Source organism: Equus asinus, chromosome 25 (assembly GCF_041296235.1).
Source record: "Equus asinus isolate D_3611 breed Donkey chromosome 25, EquAss-T2T_v2, whole genome shotgun sequence".
NCBI classification, from domain to species: domain Eukaryota; kingdom Metazoa; phylum Chordata; class Mammalia; order Perissodactyla; family Equidae; genus Equus; species Equus asinus.
The window spans coordinates 18,208,554-18,223,439 of NC_091814.1; the positions used below are offsets into that span (position 1 = coordinate 18,208,554).

Here is a 14,886-nt window from a genome sequence, read left to right on the forward strand (position 1 = left end):
ACTCAGCTAGTAAGTGGGAGGGCAGGGCCTCAGGTTAACCGCCATGCTAAACATGACCAACTATCGTCAAAGGGCGGTTGGGAGCAAAGCGCTCCTGGTCCACCTGGACGTGTGAGGCAATACGTACACACTCTTGGGAAGGGCTGGGACGCAGGCTGGAAGTGCCGGAAGAAAACACCCGCTCGGCGCCCGCGCCAGGACCGCTTCCGGCAGGGGCGCGAGGGCCCGGCCTCTCGGGGACGGGGCGAGGAGCCGCGCATGCGCTGGGGCGGGAGGCCGGGTCGGGGGCGCGCGCTCTGCGAGCTGGATGTCCGGGCTGCGGACGCTGCTGGGGCTCGGGCTGCTGGTTGCGGGCTCGCGCCTGTCGCGCGTCAGAGTCCAGGCCGGCGTCTGTCGCACGGGACCCACGTGGTGGGAGCCGCGGCGCCTGAGCTCGGGCGGCCGCGGGGACGCAGGGATCATGGCGAGCACGGGGGTGAAGTACCTGAGGTAGGCGAGGCTGCGGGCGGGCACGCGGGACACGGGACGGGGTTGGCCTGCTGTACTCCCGGGGGCGGGATCGGGGCGGCACTGCTGCGCGGCGGGGCGGGGACTCAGGCTGTGGCTTTCCTCAGCCAGGAGGAGGCCCAGGCCGTGGACGAGGAGCTTTTTAACGAGTACCAGTTCAGCGTGGACCAACTGATGGAGCTGGCTGGGCTGAGCTGCGCCACAGCCATTGCCAAGGTCAGTGGTGCAACTCTCGACCTTTGGGACGAGTCACTGTGCAAGCCCCCTGGCCTAGGCACAACGGAGTGGGAGGGTAAGCTGGACCAAGCCTGGGCTCTTAGTGCCCAAAGCCCCTCTGAATCCCCTTTGACTCTGCCTTCAGGCCTATCCACCAACGTCCATGTCCAGGAGCCCCCCTACTGTCCTGGTCGTCTGTGGCCCTGGGAATAATGGAGGAGATGGCCTGGTCTGTGCTCGACACCTCAAACTCTTTGTAAGTATTTGGGGAAGGGCTGTGGGGGGGTGGGCGTGAGGTTTCTAGGATCTGGGCTTGAATTACCCCTTTCCTTTCCTCGTAGGGCTACCAGCCAACCATCTATTACCCCAAAAGGCCTAACAAGCCACTCTTCACTGCACTGGTGACCCAGTGTCAGAAAATGGACATCCCTTTCCTTGGTGAAATGCCCCCAGAGGTAGGTGGCTCCAGTTTAGTGGCCTCCTCCACAATAACCACTGCCTGTGTTCTGCTCTTCCCTCGTTTCCAGGCTGCGCTCATTTATCTTCCTCTTTACCCAATAAGCTCTTACAGGGTAGGGATAGTGTCTGGCACAGAAGGTGCCTGAAGTATGTTCTGTGAATAGAAGCAGTGTAAGAGCCTTCTCCTCCTCAAGGTGTGCTCCCGGAGTCCCAACACCCCCTCTCTAAAGCTTCCTGTCCCCTTCATCTCCCCTGGGCACTCCTTTCCCTCTAGTCAGTTCCTCTGCCTCCAGCATGCAGTAAACACATTATCTGCCCCTTTTAGGGGCTGAAGTGACTGCCTCATCCTTGACCCTTTCTGCAGATGCATGGATTTAGGGGTGGGAAATTGAGAACTTGTTTTGTTTTTTTAAATTTCTTAACACATTTTACAGATGAAGAGACTGAGGTGCAGAGAAGTGGTTTGTCCAAAGTCACAGAACCAGATCATGGCCCTCCTGACTCCCAGTCTCAGGCTGTCCCACACTGTAGCCTCCCCAAGGGCTGGCAGGCACTCAGAACAGAAAATGTGTCTGGACTCAGCTTGGCCTGGATCAGTGACCAACTTGCACTTAACTCTAGGCCTCAGAGTGCCATCTGAATGAGAGAAAATTACCTTTGTGCCTCTCTGAATAGTCTCTGGGTGCAGAGGACAACCCTCTTCTGTTAAGGGCTCTTTGTGCAGCTGCTGGCTCTGCATCCTTTCCTTTTTCTGTTCCACCACAGTCCATGCTGATTGATGAACTCTATGAGCTGGTCGTAGATGCCATTTTTGGCTTCAGCTTCAAGGGTGACGTTCGGGAGCCATTTCGCAGCATCCTGAGTGTCCTGAATGGACTCACTGTGCCAATTGCCAGCATCGACATTCCCTCAGGTGCTGGGTCCAAGGAGGTTGGGGGGATTGGGGCCCTGCCCTGTCTTGAGGTAGGTACCTAGGAGTCCTGATTGTTGACCCAAGGCTCAGACCAAGTCTAAAATGAGTTGAGTCTAGAGGGGCAGAACACAGCCTATGGATCCCACAGTAGGGCTGGGGAGCAAAGACTTCAGGAGTTCCCTTCACACATTAGCTCCAAGAGACCAAAGCACAGGGGTACGTGGAGCTGCAAGGATGCGAGTTCCTCAGGTGGGAACACAGAGGAGCTTCCCACTTCTTTAGGACTAGGGTTGAGGAAAGTATGGAAGGAGACCAGACATCTGGCCTCTTCTGCTCTTCCTGAATACCACCCTCTTTTTAGGCTGGGATGTGGAGAAAGGAAACTCTGGAGGGATCCAGCCAGATTTGCTCATCTCCCTGACAGCACCCAAAAAGTCTGCAACCCACTTTACTGGTCGCTACCACTACCTGGGGGGTCGTTTCGTGCCACCTGCTCTGGAAAAGAAGTACCAGCTGAATCTGCCACCCTACCCTGACACTGAGTGTGTCTATCGTCTGCAATGAGGGAAGGTGGGTGGGCATTCTTCCCAATAAAGACTTAGTGCCTCTCTCTCCCAGAACTGTGGCGTCCTGGGAGCTCTTCCGGCAATAAAGGTTAATGGGTGGCGGGAGCCAGAAAGCAACACTGGAGACGAGGTGCCATATCTCTAGGGGAACAGAAGAGGCAAGAGAGGTTGCTCTGGCATTGGGGACAATGAAAACTGACTTTCAGATGCTGAAAGAGGCTCCCAAGTGGGGTGTGCTCTCCTTTACCCACACGAGACTCTTACCCATTAGGGAAACAGGGAGCTGAAGGAGGTTCTCTAAGCTTTCTCCTTCTGCTTAACAGAGTAGCAAGATGACAGGAGGTTAACAGAAGGCATTTCTTCAAAGGAGTCCAAGGAAACTCTACTTTGTATTCAGGATGTTCCCAGACTGGGAAATGGAGATGCCAGTCAGGACTTTATTATAGACAGGAGCCCAAGCTGATGTTTATGCAATCATTTGGTATAGTGTTAGAAACTGGCAACCTATGGGCTGAATGCAGCCCAGAGACCTAAATGTGTATGTTTTTCTTAGCCTTCACAATATTTAGATAACCATTACATTTCACATAAGTCTACATTTTCAGCTTCTTATAGCAAGGATCCCCCTTCAAAGGGTATCTGCATTTCTGTTCCCACAGCCCTAAGCACTCCTTGTCCCTTGGCTGCCAAGGTAAGCCAGGAAGGCCTGCTCCTGGGCCTCTAACCGAGCAAGCTTAGCCTTCCTTGTGATCCCAAGATGGGCAGCCCTGAAATAGGCACTTGAGTTGACGCTCTCTGGGTTAGAAGCTGCAGAGGGGACCCTGCCCGTTCCCTCACCTAAGGCATGGTGCTACTGCTCTCACAGCAGACTGGTGTTCCTGAGCTGTTTCCTCCCTGGGAGGGACTCCTCCCCGAGGGTGCACAAGGCCTGCACCGACTCAGGTCTCTGAGGCTTCAACTCCTGAAGAGGAATCGATTGAGCCCCACCTTGACCTGACCGTCAGTCTCTCTTCTTCTGTTTCTTCTTTTTTGCTCTCTGGTCAGTGCTGCCTCCAGCTCTTTCCTCTGGCTGCTGCCACCGCCTCTTCTTACTTCTGCTGCTTGAGCTAGTGCTCTCCACTTCCCCAGTCCTGCCATCCTCCTCATCTCCTTCATCCCTTACATCCAAGATCTCCTCCTCCTGATGCCGCTGTCTTTTCTTCTTACTTCTCCTGCTTTTCCGATCGCCACGTGCTCTGCCTTCTGCTTCCCTGGTCCCACCACCTGTAACAGCCGCCTCCTCCTCATGCTGCCGCCTCTTCTTGCCTGTGCTATGTGGGTCAGGGTATGCTCTGCTCTCTTCCTCCTCTGTCCTGACCGCACCTGCAGCCTTTTCCTCCTCCTCTTCATGGTGCTGCTTCTTCTTCCTTTTCCTGATAGACTGATGTTCTCTGCTCTTCAATTCCCCAGGCCCACTTGCTCCTGCGTCCTCTTCTTCCTCATTCCCTATGGTTGTTCCCTCTCTCTCCTCTGAGACCTTTTCTTGATGATGTCTTTTCTTCTTGCTTTTCCTGATGCTCTGATCAGTGTGTTCTGGGTACTCTTCTTCTGCATTCCTTTCAGTTGCTGTAGCCTCTTCCTCCTCCTTCTGCTTCCTTTTCTTTTTCTTTTTTTGGGGGGGCTTGCTCTCAGACTGCAGGTGAGGAGTCCCAAGGTGCTGGCCTTTGAGATGAGCCAGGAAGGCCTGCTCCTGGGCCTCTAACCGAGCAAGCTTAGCCTTCATCGTGATCCCATGACGGGCAGCCCTGAAACAGATGGGGCCAAGGTCAGAGCGAGGTATCAGGGAAAATATGCTTAATCCTTGAGACTGGAGGGAAAGTTGGTAGGGGAGGAGCTGCCTATCTTCAGGCAGCTTCAGCAATGGGCAGACAGTAGGAATTATTTCCCTAGGCACAGGCCCTCCTCAAGGGTGGGCTTGGGATGGGAAGAAAAGGGAGCCCAAGGAGCTAAACACTACTTACTTGTGTGCTGTTCGCCCCTCACAGGCCTGGAGCAGCATCTCATCGGTCAGACTGTTGGGAGAATGGGGAGATCAGGAATTACAAACAGATCTGGTGGAAAGGCTGGACCTCTCCGCCCCTCTAAAACACTCCTTTTACACTGAGTTCCTATTCAGGACCTGGCACTTTTCTAGGTGTTGGGGATACAAAGATTAGTACGCATGGTTCCACCCCGAAGAAACCCACACTCAAGCATTAGATTTGGTCCTTTGTCTTGAGATTTGAAGACATCTCCTCCCACGTGCCCCCAGCGCTAAAATGAAGTCTCACATCTTTGGAGGCTCGGGCCCCCGGTTGTCGTCATCACTGCAGCTCTCCGAGTCCTTGTCTGGCTTCTCCCCACCTGAAGTCAGTGTGGCCGTCTAGAAGGAGGGATTATGGGGGTGGACAAGGCCCACGAAACACCACTGCCATCCCCCTTCCCTCCTGGAAGTCCCCCACGAATTTAGGCATAGACACAAATTTGCCAGCCCCCAATGTCACTCCTTACAGACCCTCAGAGAGATGTGCCAAACTGCATACTTCAACTTGGGCAGGAAGTGGGTGGCAGTTGCCTGGGGGGGTGGGGCCTCCCTGGCTCACCAATAGCTAGTGGGCAAAAGAAGGGAGGAAGAAGTGCTCTAGGTCATCAGGTCTTCACAGTGGGACAAGTGCCCCCTGGTGGCCATCTGACAATAAAGATGGCACTTCTCACACCCCCATACCTATGCACAGTACTTTACTTAACCAGATTAACTGACAACCTATGGGCCAAGTGGTTGGGGATGCAGAGTGGAACAAGAATGAGAGGGGTCCAGCCCAGATGGAATCGACATGATGAGGGGGAAAGGACGATGGCAGAACAGAGGCAATTGTGATGCAAGTGTTGCCTGTGCTAAAGGAAAGGTACCCAAGTTGGACTGCAGGGTTTGGGGAATAGGTTCTTGAAGTAGCTGAGCTCTGGAAGACAAGAAAAAGTCAGCAGATAGAGGGGGAAAGGGAGCAGTGTGTCCCCGGCAGGGGAAATAGCATGTGCAAAAACGTGAAGGTGAAAGAAAATGGTACCTTCAAAGAAAAGAATCAGATTCCATCTGGCCAAAGTGTAGAGGTCCTGAGGGAAGTGGCAAGGGATGAAGCTAGAGAAGAAGGCAGGGACGGGCATGAAGGGCCACAGGAGCCAGTCTGATAAATCTAGACAGTGTCATCCTAAGTCGAAAAGGAGCCACTGACAATGAAACGTGTTTTAGCGAGAACACTGGATGCTTTGTGGAGGATTGGGGTGGGGAGTGAGACTAGAGGTGAGGAGTCTGGTTACTAGGCTGTGAAAGAAATTAAGCAGGAGATGATGGTTTGAACTAGGGTAGAAGATGGCCAGAGAGATGAAGAGAAATGGGACAGATTTGCTAGATAACATGTGGAGCCCTTAGCACATACAGATGATCAGTAAATGTCAGCTCCCGTCTCTTGGTATGCTGGAAGCAGGAGTCTGAAGACCTGGCTTCTAGTCTTGTCTGCCACTGCTAGCCAGCCATGGGCTCTACAGCAAGACACTTGCCCCACTTTTGGCCACGTGTGCAAAATAAGGAGGATGGGCCAGATGATCTCTCAGGTCTCTCCTGGCTTCTGAGTCCTCTGAATTAGACACCCGCTCCCTGCCCTGCCCTGGCAGCTCCTGACTGTGTCCCTGCTCCCACTCCCTACTGCTGCCCCATCAGCAGATGGCAGGGATCCATGCAACCCGAAGATTGCCATTCTTGCTGAGGGTCTGGGCAGTCTAAGGAAGCAACAGTGAGGTCGGTCACAGGATTCCACTATGTTAGGACAGTCCTGAGAACAGGTAGGGCATACAAGGCAATTGTTCAGGCCCCAGGGGAGACCAGGGAAGGAAAAAAGGATGGACCCTCTCACCCGCAGCCTCTAATACCTTCACAAACTTCTGATACAGCAAGTTGGGCTTGGGATGATTACGATGGGTGGTCTCCTTAGAAAGGCGCCTTATCTGTACTCCATCCTGTGGGGAAGTATCAGTGAGTGGGTGACGTGCCATGTCTCCCTCCCCCCATGGGTCCCAGGCCCTCATGTTTCATGTGCCCATCTATTAGAGCTCATACCTCCCTAGTTTCCACTACCAGGCTGGCCGCAGTCCTGTTGAAGAGCTCATTCCACCAGTGGTTTGTGAACTCCTTGGCAGGGTCGTGTCCCACCTGCCAGGGGAAGAAGTATGAACTCAGGACCTGTCCCCTTCCCCCCCCCATCCTCAAGGGTTCCTCTCTCCCGTCCACACTGACCTCCCTCAGCCTGTCCAATCTTACCCCATGATTGTCCTGCTTCAGTGTCACCCTGAGGGCCTGGGTGATGCCATTCTCCTTCCGGCCCAGGCCTTTGCCTGCAGAAGACAGTGAGTGACTTGGCTTATTCTGCTGCCTGCCCCCAGCCCTCACATGGCACCCCCAACACATGCCACTGCTTGCCATTCCACACACCTAGCATTGGGCAAGCCCTGTCCCTCTTGGAAGCCCACTCCGGGCAGTTCCCCCTGCCTCTGTCTGAGCCCAGACTATCTTTTCCTTCATAATTCTTTCAGGACAGAGGTCATGTCACTTTCTCCCTCTCCCAGTCCTCCCAGCCACTTCTTTCTCACTATTCACTGTCAAATTTCTTCCATTCTTCCCTTTTCTGGAAAAGTCAGAAATTTTCTTCTGCAAATTTCCCTTTAAACTCGCTTTTCCTCCTCCAACTGAATGGACCACATGGGGGTAATCCAGGATGCTGCCTCTCCCTTGGGCAGTAGGCAGGGAGTTGGCAGGATGTGGAAGGGGCCCCACGGGGATCACCTTGAGTCCATCCGTGCTTTAGCAGCTGCTCCTCAGCAAACTTCATCCCACGACTCTTGACCTCCGGGGTGACACTCATGGTGAGAAGAGTCACTGTCCTCAGGCCCTCATTAGAGAAGAGGAGGTCACCATCATCCCTTTAAGAGGAAAGGAAAAGTGCCCAAGTCATCCATCAACTCCATCCTGACTGCTCAAATAAGAATTCTTTCCTGAACCTGCGGCAGAGACAGAGGAAGGAGGCCTGGTCCTTGGGGAGCTCCCTGTCTGACCACAGAGAGGTCAACATCAACATGTCAAAAAGTCAAGGAGGACTGGTATTAATAATAATACCGAAATTTATGGAGAGCTCACCAGATGCTAGGCTGTGCTAAAGCTTTACGTGGATTATTTCATTTAATCTTCCCAGCCCAGGAAGAATTCCTGAACTTCACGTTCAGAAAAGTATTATTTCTTTTTCACAAATGAGAAAACCAAGGCCTAAAGAAGTTAGGTGACTTGCTCAAAGGTCACACAGCTAATGTGTGCAGAACTCAAACCCAGGCCGCTTGTCTGCAGAGTCTCCACTCTTTACCACTACATGATACTATCTCCCACGATTATTACCATGAAAAACAAAGCAATGACGTACTTGTTAACCTTAGTGATAAGATAACGGTACTTTACAGAGTCCATATCCCATACCCATGCCCAGCATTTACACTGTCTCCTCGGTGTGGGGGCTACAGACCTCGTCCCCATTGCTGCTGTCTTTCAGTCTTTTTGGAGCACCCCTTTTGAAACTGTCTAGCGTAAGAAAGGCGCTTTTCTTGAGCATTTAATGCATAACAGGTGGACTGGAAATATCGTCATATTGTCTTATTTAATCCTGACAGTTCTGAGATCGGTATTATCCTTATTTACAAACAAGGAAAGCAGCCCTGGGTTTCTTGCCTGGGTTACACAGCTACTAAGAGATGGAGCTGGAACGAGCCTAGGCTGCCCAAATCTGAAGTGGCCCTTTTGATGATATCACCAACTAGGTGGAGTTCTTTATAGACATTCAGATGTTCCTCCTCTTGGACCCCCATAATGGCAGTCTCCAACTTATTTATACACCAAATTTGCCTCTGAAATGTTTAAGATGGATTATCATACAGACATTCAAAACTAGGGTGACCACTGCTGACGTGACTCACTGAAGTTAACTTGTACTAAGATCATTTATCGCAGGAATCGCAGACCATTTTGAAAGCTGATTAATGGCACTACTGGAGTAATCCAAAGTGCCAGCTCTGAAGGATAAAACTTTCACATGTGTTTAAGCAAGTATGCTTTAAAAAATCAGACACATCATTAAGTAACCCCTCCTAAACGTTATATATTAGGCTTAAGAATGATGACCAGTCTGATTAGGTGTGAACACTAGCAAATTCAGAATGACTTATGTTTCTGTTCACATTTCTACTGTGAAGGACAATTACCTGAAAACATAACTGATACCTTCAGAATCCCAAGAGAAAAGCACTGAGTGAAGAAATGATCCTATCTTGCTTCTTGATACTGTAAGAGAAGTAAAATTCAAACACTGACGCCTTTAAGGCCACCTCAAAACTCTGCCTCTTCTCAGTTCTCTCTCATCTGTCAGCTCCAGATTTCAATAATTATAACAACAACATCATTCAACACTTACGCATTTACTCAATGCCTGCCTGTTGCTAATTGCTTCACAGAGATTATCTCATTTAATCCTCCCAACAACCCTATTAAGGAGATGTTATTAGTGTAATTCACAAATGAAGAAATGGCACTGAGAGGCTTAGTTACTTGCCCAAATCAAATAACTGGTAGGTGGTGGATCCGGGATCTCAGGCATTCCAGAACTGGTGGTCTTAATCACTACACTCCTCAGTCTCTCACAGCTCTTTATGCTTTCTGCCGTGAAGTCTTACCACAGCCTATCCCTGTAGCAGCAATTTGAAACGATATGCCCTGGAAATCAGAGAGGGGCTTTATTCGTCAACCCTAGTGCACTTAATACAGAGCCGGGAATCGAGACTGCGTTCAGTCGTTATTTGTTGAACTGAATGACACAGGTGGGAAGTGCTTTAACGGACTTACAATGGATAACTGCGGACAGAAACAACTAGGTCCCAGGCAGTGCGCCGCAGTCTTTGTGAAAGCTGCGAGCACGCTTTCAGGAGCTGTCACCTCTCCAGTCACCCTGAGTTTTCTGGAGAAGTGGCCCGGGTCCACTCTTCTTAAGCGGTTCTAAAGAGCCGGCTACCCCCTCCCCTGGCCTCCTCTTGGGGTCTAAATTCCAGCCTCCCCGCCGCAGTTTCACTTGGGTAAAACTGCTCTGCTGCTCTCACATCTGCTCCTGAGCCCTAGCTCAGACTGCCACCATTCAGGAGACCGTAGCCCCTTACCGTTACTGCAGGGTCCTCTCCGCGGAAACACGTGCCAGATCTGACTTGTGCCCCGCCATCTTCCCGGAAGTGTCGTTTTTGTCCTTCTAGGCTGTTGAAACCATAGAGACGCCCGTGGCAACTGAAGTCCCGGTCCTCCCAGGAGAAACTGTACTGAGGAGGCCAGGTTGCCTGTATGGTTGCCATAGAAACTCGGCCCCGGAGCGTGCCTATTTCCGGAGGTTCAGGAGGTGTTCTACTTACTTGCTCTCTGCAGACCCTGAGCTAGTCCCGGGCACAAATATGAGGAAGGAAAACTCTAGAGGAAAGCATCGAGAGTCGCCTGAGAGATTCGTGGGGGCGGAGAAGGAGGTAGCACCTCTGAGGTGATTTTGTGAGGATGAATACCCAGCCTGCGGGACAGTTATTTATAAAAGCCTAGAGATTAGAGGTTTCAGTAGGTTCATCAAACACCGTTTAACTCACCACTGTGTGCCAGGACCTGCGCCTTTGGTACTGGTGATACAAAGATGCATAAGACACGAGCCCTGACTTCGGAGAGCACCCAGTCTAGCCAGGGCAAGTTGGGACCTTGAGTAGGATTGGAGGAGATGGGGGCAGGGCATGGAGAGACGCAGGATCCCGGAAAACGTGCCACGCTGAGTTTGGACTTGCCTTTTAAGCTGAGGATCCATTCAGCAGGGGAGGGAACGAAGATACTGTAAAGAAGTCAGCAAGAGGGGTTGTACGTGCCCCCTCCCCACGAACTGTTCCTAGGCTTCACTGAGCCACCCAAGAGTGAAACCTCAAAGACGTGTCCCTCCCTACATCGGTATTTCTGGTAACGTCGCGGCCCCTAGGAATCCAAAGAGGAAATTCGTCATGTCACAGTAAAGCCTTGTCCCAGTTGCTTAGTATGTCATACTTCTCAGCTTTCTACGTCTTTTTCAGTAGAATTATTTTTACTTTTAAAATATGCTCCATGGGGACAATACTTTGCTCTAAACATTGAATCTTGGTTCGTGGAATTTTAGATGCCTGCAGAAGGGATGTGGGATGATTCTGAGGTTCTTCTCAAAGGCTGGATTCAATAGAGGAATGTTCTGTGAATCAGATCGGAGCCCTTTTCCCAGTCTGCCACTAATTACATGACCTTGAACAAGGGACTTCTCCCGCTCAAGATCACCCTTTCCCTGGTCTTTAAAAAAATACTGGACTAGTTCAGTCATTTTTACAAACTTGGTTTTACTGTGGTCTCTTGGGCCACTGGGAAAATTCCACAGACAGGACTTCAATTTCCACCATCTCCTCCACTTCATCTTTTCTACTCCATCTACCTATTTATCTATCTATCTATCTGTCTATCTAATATTATGTATTGTGCTCATAAAAGAGGTTTGGAAACTCCTGAATGAGGCAACCTCAAGGGCCCTTTCCAGCCCACAATTTCTGTGTGGCACACATTGCAGGCCACTCCAAATACCTAGTGGCCATAATTCTTTGACTGAAGATTCCTAGTCTGGTCTAGAAACTTGAGCTCCTTGTTCTACCTGACTTGCTCATTTGATAAACATTTATTAAGGGTCTCCTATAGACCCAGGGCTAGAGGTATAAAAATGTCCACCTCTTGTCCTATTGGGCCTCACGATCTGGAGGTATAACAAGGTACCAGGCATTTATATTGCTGAGTGATGAGAACTATGCCAAGGTCAGGACAGTGCTGTGGGGTAAGATGAGAAGCACCTGACCCAGTCTAGGACCCCTGAGAGCTTCCTGAAGGAGCCACCTCAAGGCTGTAGGCCTGTCCCTGAGGACTATGTGGATTTGCAAAAGAGGAGGAATGGGCCTCACGGAATTTGAAATTTCATGGGGTCTCACACCTCAGAAGAGTAGAAATAAAGGCCATTAAGAGAGAACAAGAATGCACAAATACTTATAAGGAAATAATCTGAAATGCAGACATAGCAGGATGCATAGAAATATTTATTACAGAAATATTTGTAAAATGGAAAAATTGTAAAGAACCTAAATATCCCTTTCAGAATGGCTGAATAAATTAGTGTAACCATTCAAGGACTGATATGTAGCCTTAAAAATGATGTTGAAGAAAGATTCTTAATAACTAGGGGGAAATGTCTATGATATAATTGAAAAGAAAAGAGCCAATACAAAATGGTACCCATAATAAGAGCCCATCTATGTTAAAAATCCATAGGCAATAGCATCAAAAGAAATAAAACACCTAGAAATTTAACAAAACATAACTAAAGAAGTGCAAGACTTGTGCACTGAAAACTACAAAATGTCGTTGAAAGAAATTAAAGATCTAAATAAATGGAAAGATACCTATTTTCATGAATTGGAAGACTTAGTATTGTTAAGATCACAATACTCTCCAAATCGGTCAACAGACTCAACACAATCTCTATCAAAATCCCACCTGGATTTTTTGCATAAATTGGCAAGCTGATCGTAAAATTCATGTGGAAATGCAAGGGGCCCAGAATAGCCAAAACAATGTTGAAAAAGGACAAAGTTGAAGGACTAACACTTCCCAATTTCAAAACTTATTACAAAGCTACAATTCTGGCATAGGAGAGAGATGTTGATCAATGGAATAGAATTGAGAATCCAGAAACAAACCCATACATTTATGGGCAATTGATTTTCAAAAGGAATGCCAAAACAATTAAATGGAGAGAGAATAGTCTTTTCAACAAATGGCACTAGGACAACTGGATATCCACATGCAAACAAATGAAGTTGGACCCCTACCTCACTTCATATGCAAAAATTAACTCAAAATGGGTCAAAGACCTAAATGTAAGAGCTAAACCTATAAAACTCTTAAAAGAAAACATAGATGTAAATTTTCATGACCTTGGATTAAGCAATAGTTTTTTTAACTATGACTGCAAGTGTACAAACAACCAAAGAAAACAATAGATAAATTGGACATCATCAAAATTAAAAACTTTTGTACTCTGAGGGACACCACCAAGAAAGAAAAGACAATACACAGAATGGGAGAAAGTATTTGCAAATCATATGTCTGATAAGATTCTAATATCCAGAATATATAAAGAACTCTTACAACTCAACAATAAAAAGACAACACAATTTAAAAATGGGCAGAGGATTTGGATAAACATTTTTCCAAAGAAGATATACAAATGGCTAATAAGCACATAAAAAGATGTCCAACATCATTAGTCATCAGAGAAATGCAAATGAAAACCACAAAAGGATACTATTTCACACCTACTAGGATAACTATAATTTTTAAAATGGACAATAACAAGCGTTGGTGAGGATGTGGAGAAACTGGAACTCATACATTGCTGGTGGGAATGTAAAATAGTGCAGCTGCCTTGGAAAACAGTTTGAAAGTTCCTCAAAAAATTAAACATAGAATTACTATATGACCCAGCAATTCTACTCCTAGGTATATACCCAAGAAAACTGAAAATATATGTCTATACAAAAACTTGTACACAAATGTTCATAGAAGCATTATTTATAATAGTCAAAAAGTGGAAAGAGCCCAAATGTCCATCAACTGATGAATGGTTAAACAAAATATGGTAGATCCACACAATGGAATATTATTCACACATCAAAAGGAATGAAGTACTGATGCATGCCACAACATGGATAAACCTTGAAAACACGTTAAGTAAAAGCAACCATTCACAAAAGGCCACGTACTGTATGATTCCATTTACATGCAATGCCCAGAATAGGCAAACCCATTGACACAGGTCCATGGAGACTGACTGCTACTGGGAACAGGGTTTCTTTTTTTGGGTTGATGACATGCTCTGCAGTTAGATAGTGGTGATGGTTAAACTTGTGAACACACTAAAACCTACTGAATTGTACACTTTAAAAGGGTGAATTTTATGGTGTGTGGATTATATCTAAAAAAAAAAAAAAATCCATGGGCATACTATAACACCCAGCGGGGAGCACTAACATGTCGTCAGCAGTCATTCCTGGTGAAGTGATTATGAGTAAGCATTTCCCTATCTTTACATTTTTCTCCGATTTCCAATTTTTCTACAATTAATATATTTTATCAGGAAAAATAATTTTAAAACAGCAAAAGAATCCAGTTGAGTTCCTCAGTGCTGAGGGACTGTCACAGAGATGAGAGACATACGACTGGCCACAGGGGGGCCTTGAGGAGGAAGTGAGTGTGGCCCGGAGATTACCTTTCCTTTCCAAATTTCAGGAGCAGAATTCAACCCTCAATATTCAGGTCTTGGCTTATTGTTCTGCAGTGGGTTTAAGTCCACGCCCAATGTTGTAAAAGTCACTTCTTTCTGTTAGTGAAATCTGAGACTGAGGCAAGAGAAAAGAGCTTGTGGTTGCAACCACAATGTGGGATTTTTAAAAGTGTATGTCACAAATGCTAGCAATGTTTACCCAGTAGAATGTTATTTACTTTTCTTTCTGTTAAGAAAAAAAAAAAGCTGCGCCTGTGTCTCACAGGGTTTTTCTTAGGTGGATATTATTTCCTCATCCTCAGCCTAGGCAGTTTCAAATTTTCCTACCTCATTAACCATTTGAGTTCACGATAATAAAAATATTGCAGTAGCCCTGGTGTACCGGGCTTTACTATTTAAAATTAGTGGATTTTATTGAAAACAGTGGTTTACAGTTTAAAATATCATTTTCACAAACATTATCATATTTGATTCTCACCATAATTCAGTGTTGTATGTAATTGTCCCTATTGGTAGGTAAGTAACCTGAGGGCCAGACAGCACAGAGAAAGGAAGTGGAATGACAAGACCGCGGTCTCAGCCACACACTGCTGTTCTCTGAAGCAGCCTGGTGTGGCATCTGCTTGGCAAACATTTATTTCTCTTTGAAGCACCACTGCTATCTGGTTTTTGGTGCTATCCTTCTCCCCAGTTGGGGTCAAGCCCCGTCTCTGAGGCCTGCATCATTGTCCCTCTAGTTCTTGTCTCTGCCTCTCCTTGA

At 47.9% G+C, this 14,886-nt stretch overlaps 2 protein-coding genes across 7 annotated transcripts; one reads left to right on the plus strand and one right to left on the minus strand.

Annotated features, from left to right (window-relative positions):
* The first annotated feature begins 8 nt into the window (after positions 1–8).
* On the plus strand, positions 9–2,819 carry NAXE (NAD(P)HX epimerase). The gene is made up of 6 exons (XM_014836964.3): positions 9–489; positions 615–723; positions 869–979; positions 1,065–1,178; positions 1,948–2,095; positions 2,457–2,819. The coding sequence occupies exons 1-6, from the start codon at positions 308–310 to the stop codon at positions 2,657–2,659; spliced, it is 867 nt and encodes a 288-aa protein (XP_014692450.1). The 5' UTR covers positions 9–307; the 3' UTR covers positions 2,660–2,819.
* LOC106828458 (G patch domain-containing protein 4) lies at positions 1,579–10,460 on the minus strand. Of its 6 annotated transcripts, none has more exons than XM_070497741.1 (10): positions 9,919–10,031; positions 9,321–9,481; positions 8,993–9,052; positions 7,514–7,650; positions 6,992–7,065; positions 6,791–6,883; positions 6,604–6,690; positions 4,971–5,062; positions 4,662–4,712; positions 1,579–4,445 (listed from the first exon to the last, which is right to left on the minus strand). In XM_070497741.1, exons 4-10 carry the CDS (start codon positions 7,590–7,592, stop codon positions 3,662–3,664), a joined length of 1,260 nt encoding a protein of 419 aa, XP_070353842.1. In that variant the 5' UTR covers positions 7,593–7,650; positions 8,993–9,052; positions 9,321–9,481; positions 9,919–10,031; the 3' UTR covers positions 1,579–3,661. The 6 variants fall into 6 exon arrangements, with proteins under 6 accessions (XP_070353842.1, XP_070353841.1, XP_014692448.1 ...); XM_070497740.1 differs by having other exon boundaries at positions 8,974–9,052; XM_014836962.3 differs by lacking the exon at positions 9,321–9,481 and having other exon boundaries at positions 8,974–9,052; positions 9,919–10,460.
* Positions 10,461–14,886: the final 4,426 nt, after the last annotated feature.